Source organism: Manis javanica, chromosome 8, assembly GCF_040802235.1.
Source record: "Manis javanica isolate MJ-LG chromosome 8, MJ_LKY, whole genome shotgun sequence".
Classification (NCBI taxonomy): domain Eukaryota; kingdom Metazoa; phylum Chordata; class Mammalia; order Pholidota; family Manidae; genus Manis; species Manis javanica.
In genome coordinates, this window is record NC_133163.1 from 61,624,961 (window position 1) to 61,639,026 (window position 14,066).

Consider the following 14,066-nt stretch of genomic DNA (forward strand, 5'->3'; position numbering starts at 1 on the left):
AAGCCATTAGTGGAGGGACTGGCCTGCCAAGCCTTGGGAGGCCTGAGCAGAGTCTGCGTCACAGCACAGGAAGGTAATTCCCACTCAGAAGGTCCCCACTGACCCCAGGCATGACAGATATGCTGTGTTGGGCTCCCTGTGTACTACTCAAGGAGGCAAGCAAGAATATAACAAATCCAGGAAGACTTGCCTGTTATTAATGTTTGGATGCTTCGAGTTTGTCTATTACAATGCATGCAAACTTCCCTGTAAGAGGGTCAATGTCTAAGTTAAGCAGAGTCTTAACAGCCAAGGGCCCATTCAAATTAGGCACTCAATACATGTTAGTTCATATGAATTCTCTGCAAATTTCAGCCTCAGAGCACTTTTTGCTCTTTTATACTCAATGATAAGGTTTTACTTGTGAAGGGAGGGACTAAAATGCCAAATGTTTAAATCTAATCTTCACACTTAGAATTTTTCATAATGAATTGAGTGAGAGTGAATGGAGTTTCATTGGAAACAAACAAGAGCATGCCCTTAGCACAAGTTTGAAAGAAAAGGTTTCATTATTATATATTCACTATAGGTTTCTAACTGGATCTTATTCTAAATGAATGTCTTATGCTTAGTTTTTAAGACTTTAGAGAACCTCGATTAATCAATACATCCAATTATCTGGATTTCAATGTATAGAACAAAGAGTTGGGTTTTTTTTTTAAGGTAATTATTTTAAAATGTAAAGTTATATTTCTGTAAAAACTGGAATAAGATCAGCATTTTATAAAATTAAATGACCTGAACTGTTTTGGAGTACATTGTTACCTGCCAAAGTACCCATCTATTATTCAGCCAAAAATAGTAGTTGCCTTGTATTAAATGCTTGGTTAATTAGTGAAGTAGTTTCCTGTACAAGTTCCATGGACAAGTTCGGCCAGCTCCTGGGTGCGAACAGTTATGCATCTCTTCTGTTACCAGTGTTCTCAGTGATTTTTAATTCTTTTTAGTGTGTTATTTAATCATAATAATGAAACCACACCTTTCCACTGGGGCTTCTTTAACATGGGTTTATGACAGAATGGAATATTCATTATTAAAAGCATTTAGTTGAGAGAAAGACACAGAGAGAAGATGTGGGGAGAAATTACAGAATTAGTTGATATTGGCCTTGACAGTGTTCTCCAGGCATACACTAGGCAATTAAACACCTGGAAATAAACCACATAGGAGAGATGCTAGATAAGTATAGAAAGATTGTTTTATTAGTCCAGAATATATCAATCCAGTTATCTACAAATGAGAGGTTTGAAGGGAGTCATGTGATGTCTCATGCTCTTCAAAGAGGGCTGCATCTAAATTCTTCTACAAAGATGTCCATCCCATATCCCCCATGGAGAAATCTCTCTCCATCCAGTCTGTACTCCTTATAGTGAGGGATCAAGTTAAATGAACATAATTGGTGCTTCTGTGACCTGGTTCTCCCCAGTACAGTTAATTCAGGACTAATTTGTTTAAGTGTTCAAAGATAACCCTCAAAGTTGGTTGGGTGAATGGGTCTTTTTATAAGAAATCTTGGGTTCAGAGATGCAATTTTACTAGCCATGTACTGAACTAGACAAATTCACAATACAACAGAGAGACTTCAGGGTAAACTGTTCCCTCTACTCTGATGCCTTTCTAGCACCAAGCTGATACTTTTTCCATTTTTCTCTTTCAAGTGATTTTAACCTTACAAATATAAGGAGCTGTGAACCTAAGGGGCACCCTGAGATGAGATCATATATGTAAAAATGCTCTCAAAGTTAAGTGATTTAAAATGAGAGGTATGATTACCATTTTTTGGGGTGTCCTCATTTGGAAATGGTAACAACTGATCCAAATGTTGGTAACATATGAGGTTAATCTTGGTATAAAAATATAAAAATATAAACTTGAAAGTTTCCTCAGCTGTGATAAGCATAAGCATTGTTTTCTTCCGTATTAGCCAAAAGGTTTATTATCTCTGGCAAATTTCTTTCCAGCATAAGCATTTGTGCTGTTGAATGCAAAGAACCCACCCACTCTTTTAATCTTTCTTATCCTTCCTTATCAGTGCTAGATAAAGCAAAAAATAGGGAACTGATCAGTTAACATAAAATGGATGGGATAGTAGGTCTCCAGAGACTCTATATCCCCTGACATTCTCTCTCACTGGGACTCTGGCTTATGGTCTCTAGAGCATAATTAGTTTCTGTGAAGTGGCTCTGGTCCCAAGGCAGTAAGGGTTCTGGTAGATTTGACTGCTTTTGAACTCCTTGTTCTGGAAGTCTTTTATGAAGGCTAGAAACCAAGAACTTCTGTCTCATCCTGAGCAATGAGCTCAGGTTCAACAGGTAAGAACGATGTCTTCCGTTTCTCTCTCACTGCTGTTGGTGAACATTAGGAAAACTGTGGACCCAAGGAGGGAGGTGGGAGGAACAGAGAGAGAAAGGGTGTAGCTAACTCTTCTTTGTAGGGGGAGGGTCAAATTTTTTTAAACTATTATTATTTTGGGAATATGGGAAAACTATGATTCCAGTCATGACTGTGGTCATTTTCATATTTGCTGAAGTTTATGTAGCTGTCTCTAGTCTCATTACCTTGAAAATGAGTTTTGCTTCCAGTCTATGATCCATCCTGTCCTCATTTCCCTAATATAAAGTGGCTTCATTGTAATTAACCACTGTAATGGCCAGCCTAGGTCAGTGCACTTGGGAAAATATAGATAGGTGCACCTGGGTGTGAAGCCATTTGTTGGCATTAAATACGAAGTTTAATTAAATATATGTATACATACACACATATGTATATTCAAAGAGTGGTAGCACTATAATCTGAATTAAGTGTAGTTTTATAATGTGACATGTATTTTACAGAGGAAAATGTCTGCAAGTCATGCTAGTCAAGCTTTTGTTTAATTGAGACCAGTTTATGCTTGGAGCATTTAATTATACAGCTATGTCAATTAGCCTATTTTATTACTTGTGGTTTAACAGTATTAGATTTCAGCTGTAATCTATAATGACCATTTGTGTCTGATTTGTTAACTAGCATATTGTCGATAAAATAAATCTTAGACTTATATTGTCAGTGTACTTAGTTATTACCCCATAAGTAATATAAACAACTGGGAGAACACGTGCCAGATGGTAGACTCAACTCTCTTACCATGATTCATTTTACAATGTCAGATTTTACACAGATTCTAAATACTTGAAATACCACATGTTTAGTAACGTAAGGTGTATAATACTAGATCTATTTCATTGCACTGATCAGGGACACACAGGTAAGTGTTTATTGTAATGAAACTTGTGGTTGGCGAAATGAACCATTTATGGGATATGTAAGTGTACTGATAAGGTGCGAATTGTAAAATGTTCAGTCATGGAATATCTGACTTTAAATCTCCCTAGCGTGTGAAAGGAGACTGCAATTAGATGTGTCTAGGATCACAGGAAATTATTTAAAGTATAATCAGGCTATCTGTTTGATCTGATATTTCAGAGAGATAATATTTTTGAGGCTCTGTTCAAAAACGTGTTCAAAATTACATGGCACAGAAGATTTCCCGTGCTTTTGTGGCCTTGCCAAGATGTTGTTCCCTTATCTGCAGTAATTATCTAGGCTGACTGAGCACTCCAGGTTACATGTTTCTTCAAATTATAAACTGTTTAATAATAACACAGAGAAATTTATTGGTCGTCTTTACAATATCATAAACACTAAACCAAAATGTAGCCCAGCCCACCTACACCTAGTAAAGACATTCAGGCTTTAAACAGATGAAGGACATCTTAATTTTTACCAGGTATAAATTTCTAAAGAAACCCTCCTAGGGAAATGTCTGAGCAAAGATCAGGAAAAGTATCTTTCTTTTCCCTCAAATTTAGAATAAATTTATAAGCAGCCAAATATGTATGAGTACAGCTTTTGAACTTCAGTCAGTGATCACTGCTCAGGCACAGCCAAACTCACACCAGCCTTGTGAATTGTTAGCATTATTTTAGGCTGTTAATTGATGCCAGGCCTAGGTGGAGAACCCAGGAAACACAGACAGTGCTGAAGTCACAGGTGAACCAAGTTCCCAGAATCTCTACTGAGCACTTGTATTCTGTCTTACTATTAATTACTCACATCTCCCTGCCCCCCACCTGTTTGTTCCATTTTAGAAGGCAAGATCTGTGGTTTCTTTACTTTGTGCCCAAAACTCTTGACCTTGCCCTTGTGCAAATGGGAATCTCAGGAAATGTTGAGACAGAAATCCTTATCTAGACTGTCAACCACACCCTTCCAAGATGACTAAAGGGCTCGTGGGGTTGCCGTTGTTAATGCAATGTTATGTGGATTGTTGCTATATTTGATCTGAAGTAAAATACCCACAGCTAACATTTTTTTAAATTACTACACACCATTACCAGAAACTTAAAATCGAAACAGTAAAGCAATGGACATAGAGCAGTGTTAGAAGAAAACCTTTCTCTCCAGCACTTACTAAATAAAACTGATGGAAATATCTCCCAGATCAGCAGCCTCATCTCCCCATCTGACACGGTCCTTGTGCAGAGAGGACAAAGGCAGAGGCCCATTTCCCTTCAGTCCAGTGGTTAGCTTTCATGGGAACGGGGATTTCTTCTCTTGGGCAGCCTCAGTGGAAGGTGATTTTTCAGAGTACAGGAAATAAATATACCTGGTGAGAATTTTTTTAAAGATGTGCTTTCCAGAGCTTTTTCCCAAAATTTATAAGGTAGGTGTGTACACCTAAATTTCAAAGCCTCATCTGTGTCTCTGCACGCTCAGTCCGACTTTGGCCATGCCCAACCAGCCAGTGAGAAAGCAAACATAATCCGTAGGAGCAGCATCTTATTTCAGTAAGATAGGCTAATTACAGTGAATTCAGATCTTTGTTTGTGATCTCCCTGCAGTTACCCTTTTAATGTGTTATGTAACTGCAAACATTTGGTCTGTTAATCTCTGATTCATTAGTGGGTTTCTTAAGTGTTTATTAAGGAACACATGTAATATTCTGGTAATTACTAATAAGCTTTGTTCATAGCACATTTACAAAGATCTCCGCAGAGCTTCATGAGGTTCATCACCACTTACTGTCAGTGTAAACTTTTTATTAGCAGTCTCCTACCCCTATAAAATAGGAATTTAGGGCTTAACAAAACAAAATGAAGTGTCTCTTCTCTCTTATAGCTAGTAAACACATATATTAAGTCTGTGTGTCTTTGTGCCTTCAGAATCAAAGTGTCTTCTAATGTCTGCTGTCCCGTTTTAATGCTGGGGAGAAAGGCAAGGAAGGATTAAATTACAAGTCTCACCAGTTTATACTATTTATTGGTGACAGCAATGGAATCGTAACTGGTGGCTCCTAACTCAGTTCCCCAAAGTGCTTCATGTCCTTTGACACAAAGGTGTAATTTTTATGTATCCTAGTGCATTTTGGTAGCATAAAATTCCACTCAGGAAAAAAAGTACCATGTTAGGCTATGTTGCTAAAGGTGGTAAAGGTACCCCAGATCCCCATCCTAAACCAAACCAAACCTTCCTAATTCCTCTTTGATAGCTGAAATCCCTTTAATAGGGGAAGAGTTCTGAGAGACAAGCATATCAAAGCAAAAGCCACAATAAGGATAAATCATTGATGGGAATGCTTTTCTGAAAGCAGAGTTGAAAAGGAGAAGGTAGGAGCACAAGAATACTATTGAATACTAACTGGAAAATGATCTGGAAACAATGCTAGAAATAAACATCACCTATCTCACTGCTTGGTTTAGGTTTCGTGACAGTGTCAAAGGATGGCCTGAAATGGCTTTTGCACCTCTTCCCAAATCGCCATCAGTTCCTTACCCTAAAGCACCACCAATAATCATCATATGGTCTAACTAAAAAGCACAGTGCATGCTAGGCAAATTAGCTTCAGAACAAATCTTATCACCTTCCGCAATTTGACTCTTTGTGACTCAGTTGCTGCCCTTCATAAAAATTTATAAATTACATTTACATGTACATGGATATATACCCATATACATATGTGTATGTGTGTCCTGAAGCCTCTATTCCTGAATATAAACTCCATCAGCCATCAGTGATTTTTAAGAAGATACATATAAAATGACTTTGGAAATAAAGGCACTGCAAAAATTTAAGATTTTGGAATTTTCAAACAGCCTTGTCCTACGGCCTGTAGGATAGCAAAGTCATTTTGTTTCTTACTGACTTATGGCCATCTTAAGAAGTACACAGACAAGCTGAATGCCTAAAGGGGCATTTCTAACTGTGCTGAGATCAAGAGACTTTAAAATTTGGTTACTGACTAAGGACACAATTAAGTCAGTGGGAAATGCTACAGTAATGATTCTTGGCCTGTTTAGAGAAAAATATTTTAGTGAGTGAGAACAGTCTATAGCTTTTAAAAATACACTTGTAGATTTGTTTGCGAATGTTGAGCAGCCATTCCATGCCCTGGTGGTGATCACAGGAACTGGCTTTGTATTTGTGGCATGGTGATGACAGGGCTGTTCCCTCCCATTTGTGGGAGTATGCAGGACTTTGCTCCCCAGCACAGAGGCTGATGGGACTGCTGGCTGCGGGCAGTGGGGCACAGGGTTAGAGCCACACTCCTTTCCCATGTGTTTCACTCTGACCCGATGTGAGGCGCTGAACATGTCTCAAGTGTTGCTCCATTGTCTGATTTGCCAGTTTGGCATCAGGTTTTCATTCTAATAAAAGAAGTTACTCAGATGGAGATTCCAGACATGCCTAAGCTGCTTTTATTAGGACAGTAGAAAGGTCTAACCTTTTCTTCTAAGTACAATCAAGAGTAGTGTGGTTTTGCCTTTGTAATTTTACCAACAACTGTATTACATAACTGGAAAATTGTCTCCCTGAGCATAGAGAGAATTTGTTAACCCAGAATACAGCTTGGGAAATGTTGATGTACAGCTTCAAGCCAAGAGAGAAACCTTTTAAATTGCTGAAATGTAGTAGAGAGGAAGAAGGAAATTCCTGTTTTACATGATTGACCAAAATGCACTATAATTATATCAACCTGAAACAGATTCCTTAGAAGAACTGATAACTATGTGATCAGAATAAGTCATGTGTGGTGGAACTAAATACCACCTGTACTTTCTCTGAAACATGTACACACACCATGTGTGAGATGCACACAAGAGCTATATTTGCCTTCTCCTGTATGCTGAGACTCCAGCTGCTTTAGCACAGTAAAGAATGGTGGGCAGGCTTTACTGAGGAATCGGTATTTACCGTGCCTGCCCATCCTTGCTCATTGCTCTACAACACAGCTTGTGGACCCTCCGCATGGGAGGTTTTGGGTTTTTTTTGATGTTGCTGCTCCTGTTTGTGGCACTCCTCAAGGATTCTGCTGACTGTCTTGTTGCCTGTCCTAAGGTGGATAGGTAAAGTTGAATCACACATATTGAGCCCAAGGATATCCTTTCTGTGTTCCCTTTTTCCCCCAACATCTCTACACAGTACTCTTTTCAGGCAGCCACAGTCCACCCACAGATAGGAAATCATCTCCAAGAAATGTCACTTGGTGCCAGAAAACTCACTGGCTGACATCTGATACTCAGAAACACTATTCCTAAACATTATTCTTTGAATGTGGTATTATTTCTTTGCACATCTGCTTCACCTAACTGTAAGCTTCTAAAGGGCAAGATTACTTTTTATTCTTTGTAAGTGCCCCAAAACAGTAGAATATCTACAGTAGAGTAAGTGTTCAAGAACTCTTCTTAACTGAATGAATGTTGGATTGGAAATATTACCTGCCAGACTGGGTAAAAATAAATTGCAACTAGTGAGTGAACTGCCTAGACTTCTACTAGCCAGTTAAGTAACTAGTAAATTTTAAAATGACTATACTCTGTACTCATCTTTGCATAAGCTGACAGAAGATCCACCTTGGTATCACCCAAGCATGCAGACGTCATAGACAAGGTTTATGTCTCTAACCCCAACAGTGACAGAGGGACTGAGGTCGATTTTCTAGCCAGCGGGAGGCACTTGCTTTGGTTCATTTGCCCAGCCCTTCACCAACCCTTCTAAGACCAGAGCCACATAACTGAGGTGGCCATGCAGAGTCAGTTGAAGGACTCAGCTGAGGAGCAGGAGACAGCCAAATGCTCCATACAGGGCTTTGACTTTATTTCAAAACATCCCCCTCTAACCCTCTCACGTCTCTGCCTACCCGGAGCCCCTGAATGCAGCCAGCACAGTGCTGTAACACCTGTCCTGTAGGAAACACAGGATTGCCACAGTAAGTGGTCTTTCCCTTCACTTCTTTGAAATGGCAGCTTTCCCTCACTGGCCTTTGCTTCCCTCCTTTCCCCACTGGAATGCTTCCTCCTGGCTTACTCTTTCACCTCGCTGAATCCTACAGGACCAGCCCAAATCCCTTCTCCTTCCTGAAAACTCCTCCCCGCCCCTACAGAAAGCAATAATTGCTCCCTCTGCTGAACACCTGAGCAACTTGATGCCGATGCTACATTTTTCCCTATTTTATTTTATTTTTTTCTCATTTTTTTATTTACTGTGCTTCTTGAAAGTGGAGATGATGCTCTGAGTTTTTGTAACACATACAGCATCTTATTTCATAAGGCAAATATTTTTTAAATACTTGGTAATTAGGGAGAAAAGCATAGAAAGGAATTCGATGGAGGCAAATGAATCTCATGAATGTTATTACAGATATTATGAGAAAAATCTATGAGCATGTAATATTTTTTACATAAAACTATTTTCAATTTTTCCATAAAAGAACATAGAAGAATTTTGGACTTCCCAACTAGACATAAGAAAATGTATTCTACTCAGCAATGAATATAGATTACCAATATGCAGCCAGAGACAGAGATTCTTTCTGGAACTAGAATCAAAGTCATATTTTGGCAATCACTCTATATGTTCCACCATTGTTGTGTAAACTTACTTGTACTTCTCTCATTTGTACTGTTTTGTGTTCAGTGTTAATTAATTTGTATCCAAAATACCTATCTATCACCTCTGCATGCAGTAATCCAAAAATACCAAACATGATCCATCTACCTGACCATCAAATCACTTGCTTGATTCTAGACAAAACTACTTATTGAGTCTTCTGAGCCAGTGGTTACACACACATACACACCAAATGCACCTCTGGATCTGTAACAGTTTAAATGAGTCAGCTGTACTGGTCTACGATCTTCTGTTAAGCTCCATGCAATTTAATTTTTTTTTCTGTTGTGTGCACCTATTTCATTTCTATTATTGGAGTATCATTGATATACAATCTTACATTGATCTCAAATATACAACACAGTGGTTCAAGTTACCCATATTAGTAAATCTCCACTCCCTGTAGTGCAGTTACTGTTGACATAGAAAGATGTTACAGAACCGTTGACTATATTCTCCATGTTTATTACTGTCTGCATGACCAAATTATATGGTGATTGAGAATTTTTGTGCCCCTTTATCCCCCTCAGCCTCTCCACCCACCCACCCCAACCCATGGTAACCACCAGTCTTTTCTCAGTGTCTATGAGTCTACTGTTGTTTTGTTCATTCTGTTTTGTTTTGTTTTTATATTCTACAAATAAGTGAAATCATATGGTATGTGTCTTTCTCCACCTGGCTTATTTCACTTAGCATAATACCCATTAGGTCCATCCAGGTTGTCATAAATGGCAGGATTTCTTTCTTTTTATGGCTGAAAATATTCCATTATGTAATATACCACATCTTCTTTTTCTATTCACCTGTTGATGGACACTTTGGTTGCTTCCCTTTCTTGGCTATTGTAAATAACATGCAATTTAATTTTTTTTGGTATCATTAATATATAATCACATGAACAACATTTAAGTTTACTAGATTACCTCCATTATCAAGTCCCATCACATACTCCATTAGAGTCACTGTCCATCAGCGTAGTAAGATGCTATAGAGTCACTATTTGTCTTCTCTGTGCTATTCTGCCTTCCCTGTGCCACCCTCTCAGCTACAATATGTGTGCTAATCGTAATGCCCCTTATTCCCCTTCTCCCTCCTTCCCATCCACCCACCCCAGTCCCTTTCCCTTTGGTAACTGTTAGTCTATTCTTGGGTTCTGTGAGTCTGCTGCTGTTTTATTCCTTCAGTTTTTGCTTTGTTCTTATGCTCCACAGATAGTGAAATCATTTGGTACTTGTCTTTCTCCACCTGGATTATTTCACCGAGCATAATACCCTCTAGCTCCATTCATGTTGTTGCAAATGGTAGGATTTGTTTTCTTCTTATGGCTGAATAATATTCCACTGTGTATATATACCACATCTTCTTTATCCATTCATCTACTGATGCGCACTTAGATTGCTTCCCTTTCCTGGCTATTGTAAATAGTGCTGCAGTAAATATAGGGATGTGTATGTCTTTTTGAAACTGGGATCCTGCATTCTTAGGGTAAATTCCTAGCAGTGGAATGCAATTTAAATTTTAGAGATGCAGTTCTTGTCTAGAGACTAACCTTCTAAAAATGATCATGCTAATAGAGATGTCAGTTTGACAAGCAAAATCATTATGAAGATAAATATTTATGACATTTTAAACTTTGGCAATTGTAAGTCTAGGGTTATGGAATATTACTTTCTAAGTTATAGAGGATCAAGAGGGGATCGTGTTGAATGTACCATTAAAATGCTTTAAACATCAATTTAAAGAATAAAAGGATTACCCAACATGCTTACCCCTTTCATTACATTTCTGTTGCCTCCATTCATATTCTGGCATCATCTTCACCCAGGCCCCTATCTTGCCTTTGTGATTGTTCTGCTCTCCATACTCGCATTCTGATCCACCCATCAGGCAATAGGTATTACAAAATCATTTGTATGTGCCAAGCTTCTGCTGGAACTCAACTCCCTTATCTCCATACGGCTACTCTCCTAGACAATCACCTTCAGCGACTCTCCACTTTACAAAATCAAATGTAACCCAACATCTTGCCAGTCTTACCATTCCATTCATATGCCAACTGCTCCAATCAAAGCAAAATATTCATTCTTTTCTGTGATATATGTGTCATTTTCCAGCATAATTCCCTGCAGCCTAAAACTGTAAAATACATCATTCTTACAGGTAGAAGTGGTGTTCATATCATAAATCCAACAAGCTGAGAAAAGCATCCTAGACAGTATTAGAGGTGTTTGCGGAGGAAAGTACAGGAGAAGGCCTTCACTCAGAACTGGGACAAGGAAGTTGAACACCAGAGTAGTAGGCTAAAGAAACCCCAAAATGGAGAACAACTCAGGTGTAGGGTAATAACATAACATAAATATCTTTAGGAACAAACTCCAGGGCAAAATACAAAATAAATGAGTTAAGACCTCATACTGGAAACTTCCACAGTTTGAAGGTTAAAGTTCTGAGATTCATGATCACACCAAAAAGAAGAAGAAAAGAGTTGAGCTCTCTAAAACAGGATACATTTTCATTGGGCACCAGCTGTGTGCAGAGCACTGTGCCCCCGCGGAGACCCAGAGGCCCGAACTCCCATAGTGACGAGGACTGCTCCGTTGTGAGGTGGGGAGAGTAAACTGTGTCACTGCGCGCCCCTGACTCGTGCTCAGAGCAAAGGCTCCTGTCTGTCAGAATGAATTCCAAATTCACAATCCGGATCAAAGTAAGGCCATATTAGCTGCTCTGTATTTTTAACCTTTGTATTAAATTACCATCGAGCAGCACTAATTAAGATAAGAAATAGAGCTACTTATTTGTTTCATATGCATCTTTCTGATTTTTACATTAAAACAATCCATGACATCTGTGTATGCTTTTCAAAAAAGAAAAAAGCCTGAAAGCCTCAGGGTGCATCTGCCTGGCTAAGAAACAGACGGAAAAAAAAAGAAAAAAACCCTCTTTCTGCAGTTTCTATTGAAGTACAGAGAAATATAATTTTAAAGGCTACAAAAATAAGTTAAAGATTATATAAAGCAAATAAATCAATAAAATCTATAGCAAAAAAACAGACCTTTTTACATTAATCTGAAAAAGCTGAGTTTCCTAAGAGTTTGAAAAATGAGAAAAGCCATTTGGCAAAATCCTTAACTTGGAATTTTTTTGCTTTGATTTTATTCCTAGGTTCCAGATTCAGAGATGTGCAACTGATCCAAACAGTTATAAAAGCTTAGGAGACAGCTTTCGAATGATTTTCCGAACAGAAGGGTATGTATGGTTCTTCATATATAGACTCTGTGTTGACATAGGCATTTTAATATATTGCTGCATAACATAGTTTCTCATTTTGAATGGTTGATTTTCCTATTCTTATCAAGGAAAAATGTTTTAAAATGCCTTCCTACTTTTTTGTGTTTTTCTTCATAATATGATTGAAAACTAAATATGTACACAATAGAAACTACCACAAAAACAACATTAATGATCAGTTTGATAACTAGAGGGCAATTTCTCATTTGTGCCTATAAGACTTTTTAAAATTCTTTTAAATGGAGCCATCTAAATGTAGTAATTATTTATCTGGATTCTTAAATATAGTGTTCAAAAATGTTTTTGTTTGCATTGTGGTTTATGAGTATTAATCAGAACAGATCTATGTCAAAAGTGGTTGTGTCAAATTCATTATCCTATATATTAGATGATCAGCTAAACAATATTTTTGTTACATAAGCTAAAACTATCCAATATATTGAATAGATTCAATTAAAGACTCTATCCAGCATAATTTTTTGAAGGATATTAGATTCACTTTTTGAAGTTGTTTTCACAAGAAAATTTGTTGACAATAGTAATTGTACAAAAATGATAACAGTAGTAATAACTACTGGTATATATTTAGTCTCTTCTATGTACTAGGAATTCTCCTTATAACTCTGTGAGGTAGGTTCTAGTAGGATCCGTTCAAGCTGGGCATATGAAGAAACCAAGACACAGAGAGGTTAGTAATTTTCACGTACCTGGTAAATGGTGGAGCTGAAACTCAAATCTGGGTCTGCTTGACCCCAAAGCCCATGCTCCTAACCTCTGGGTTCACTGCCCACTCTTGGCAGAGTATATTGTGGGTACTATTCTGCTAATTGTGTATTTCAGTTAAACATATACCATGGATGTTTTTCCAGCATATTCTTTTAAACAGCATACTATTTTTTTTAATTTACATGCTGCAATTTATTAAATGAATTCTTTTGGTGGACTGTTAGGTTCTTTCCACATTTTCACTATATAAACAACAGTCCAATAAATATACTATTTTTTGCACATTGTGTGTGTGTGTGTGTGTGTGTGTGTGTATGCATATATATTTCTGCAAAATAAGATACTAGCTATGGGCTTTTAGGATCAAATGCTATGCACATTTTACATCATGGATGTTGTGAAATTATCTTCCAAAAAGTATGTACCAATTTTATACCCTTAGTATTTGAGTTCTCATTTCTCCACACCCTCTTAAATACTGGGCATTATCAATCATTATTTCGTATATCTGTCACTTAATGCATCTCCTGCTTATTACCAAATAAGTGAAAAATAAAACCATCTTAATAGTATTCCTTTGATTGTAACTGGGATTGAGTATACTTTTGTATCAATAGATGTCATTTCTTCTAAATTGCTTATTTGTGCCACTTTCCCATTTCTCTTAATGTTAATATTTTTATTGATTTCCAGGAGGCCAGTATGTATTACAGGCACTAATTCTTCAACTGTTACATACATTACAAATATTTTTCCTGACTTGTCATTTGTTTTACAACTATGGTGTCTCACACCTTACAGAAGTTTGTGATTTTTGAAGATTGTGATTTTGTGATTATATCTATCTTTTCCTTTGTGGTATCTGACCTTGATGTCACTTTTAAAAAGCACATCCTCTTACCCTAAGATTATAAACATTTTATTCTGGTATGTTTTACATTTAAATCTTTAATCCACCTTAGAATTTTTTTTAATATGCAGTGGGACACATTGAGTTAAATTTTATTTTTAAATAGTTCAATTGTCCAAATACAACTTTTTGAAAAAAATCCATTATTTACTCACTAATTGGGAATGCTAGCTTT

The 14,066-nt window shown here is 37.5% G+C and overlaps 1 protein-coding gene across 3 annotated transcripts in view; it reads left to right on the forward strand.

Moving 5' to 3' along the window:
- Positions 1-14,066, forward strand: part of SLC25A21 (solute carrier family 25 member 21) — a 459,850-nt gene that overhangs the window by 327,530 nt on the left and 118,254 nt on the right. For all 3 annotated transcript variants that reach the window (XM_073211337.1, XM_073211336.1, XM_037025530.2), the window contains one exon: positions 12,130-12,213. In XM_073211337.1, the coding sequence (XP_073067438.1) occupies positions 12,130-12,213 (84 nt within the window). The remainder of the gene's footprint in view (positions 1-12,129; positions 12,214-14,066) is intronic.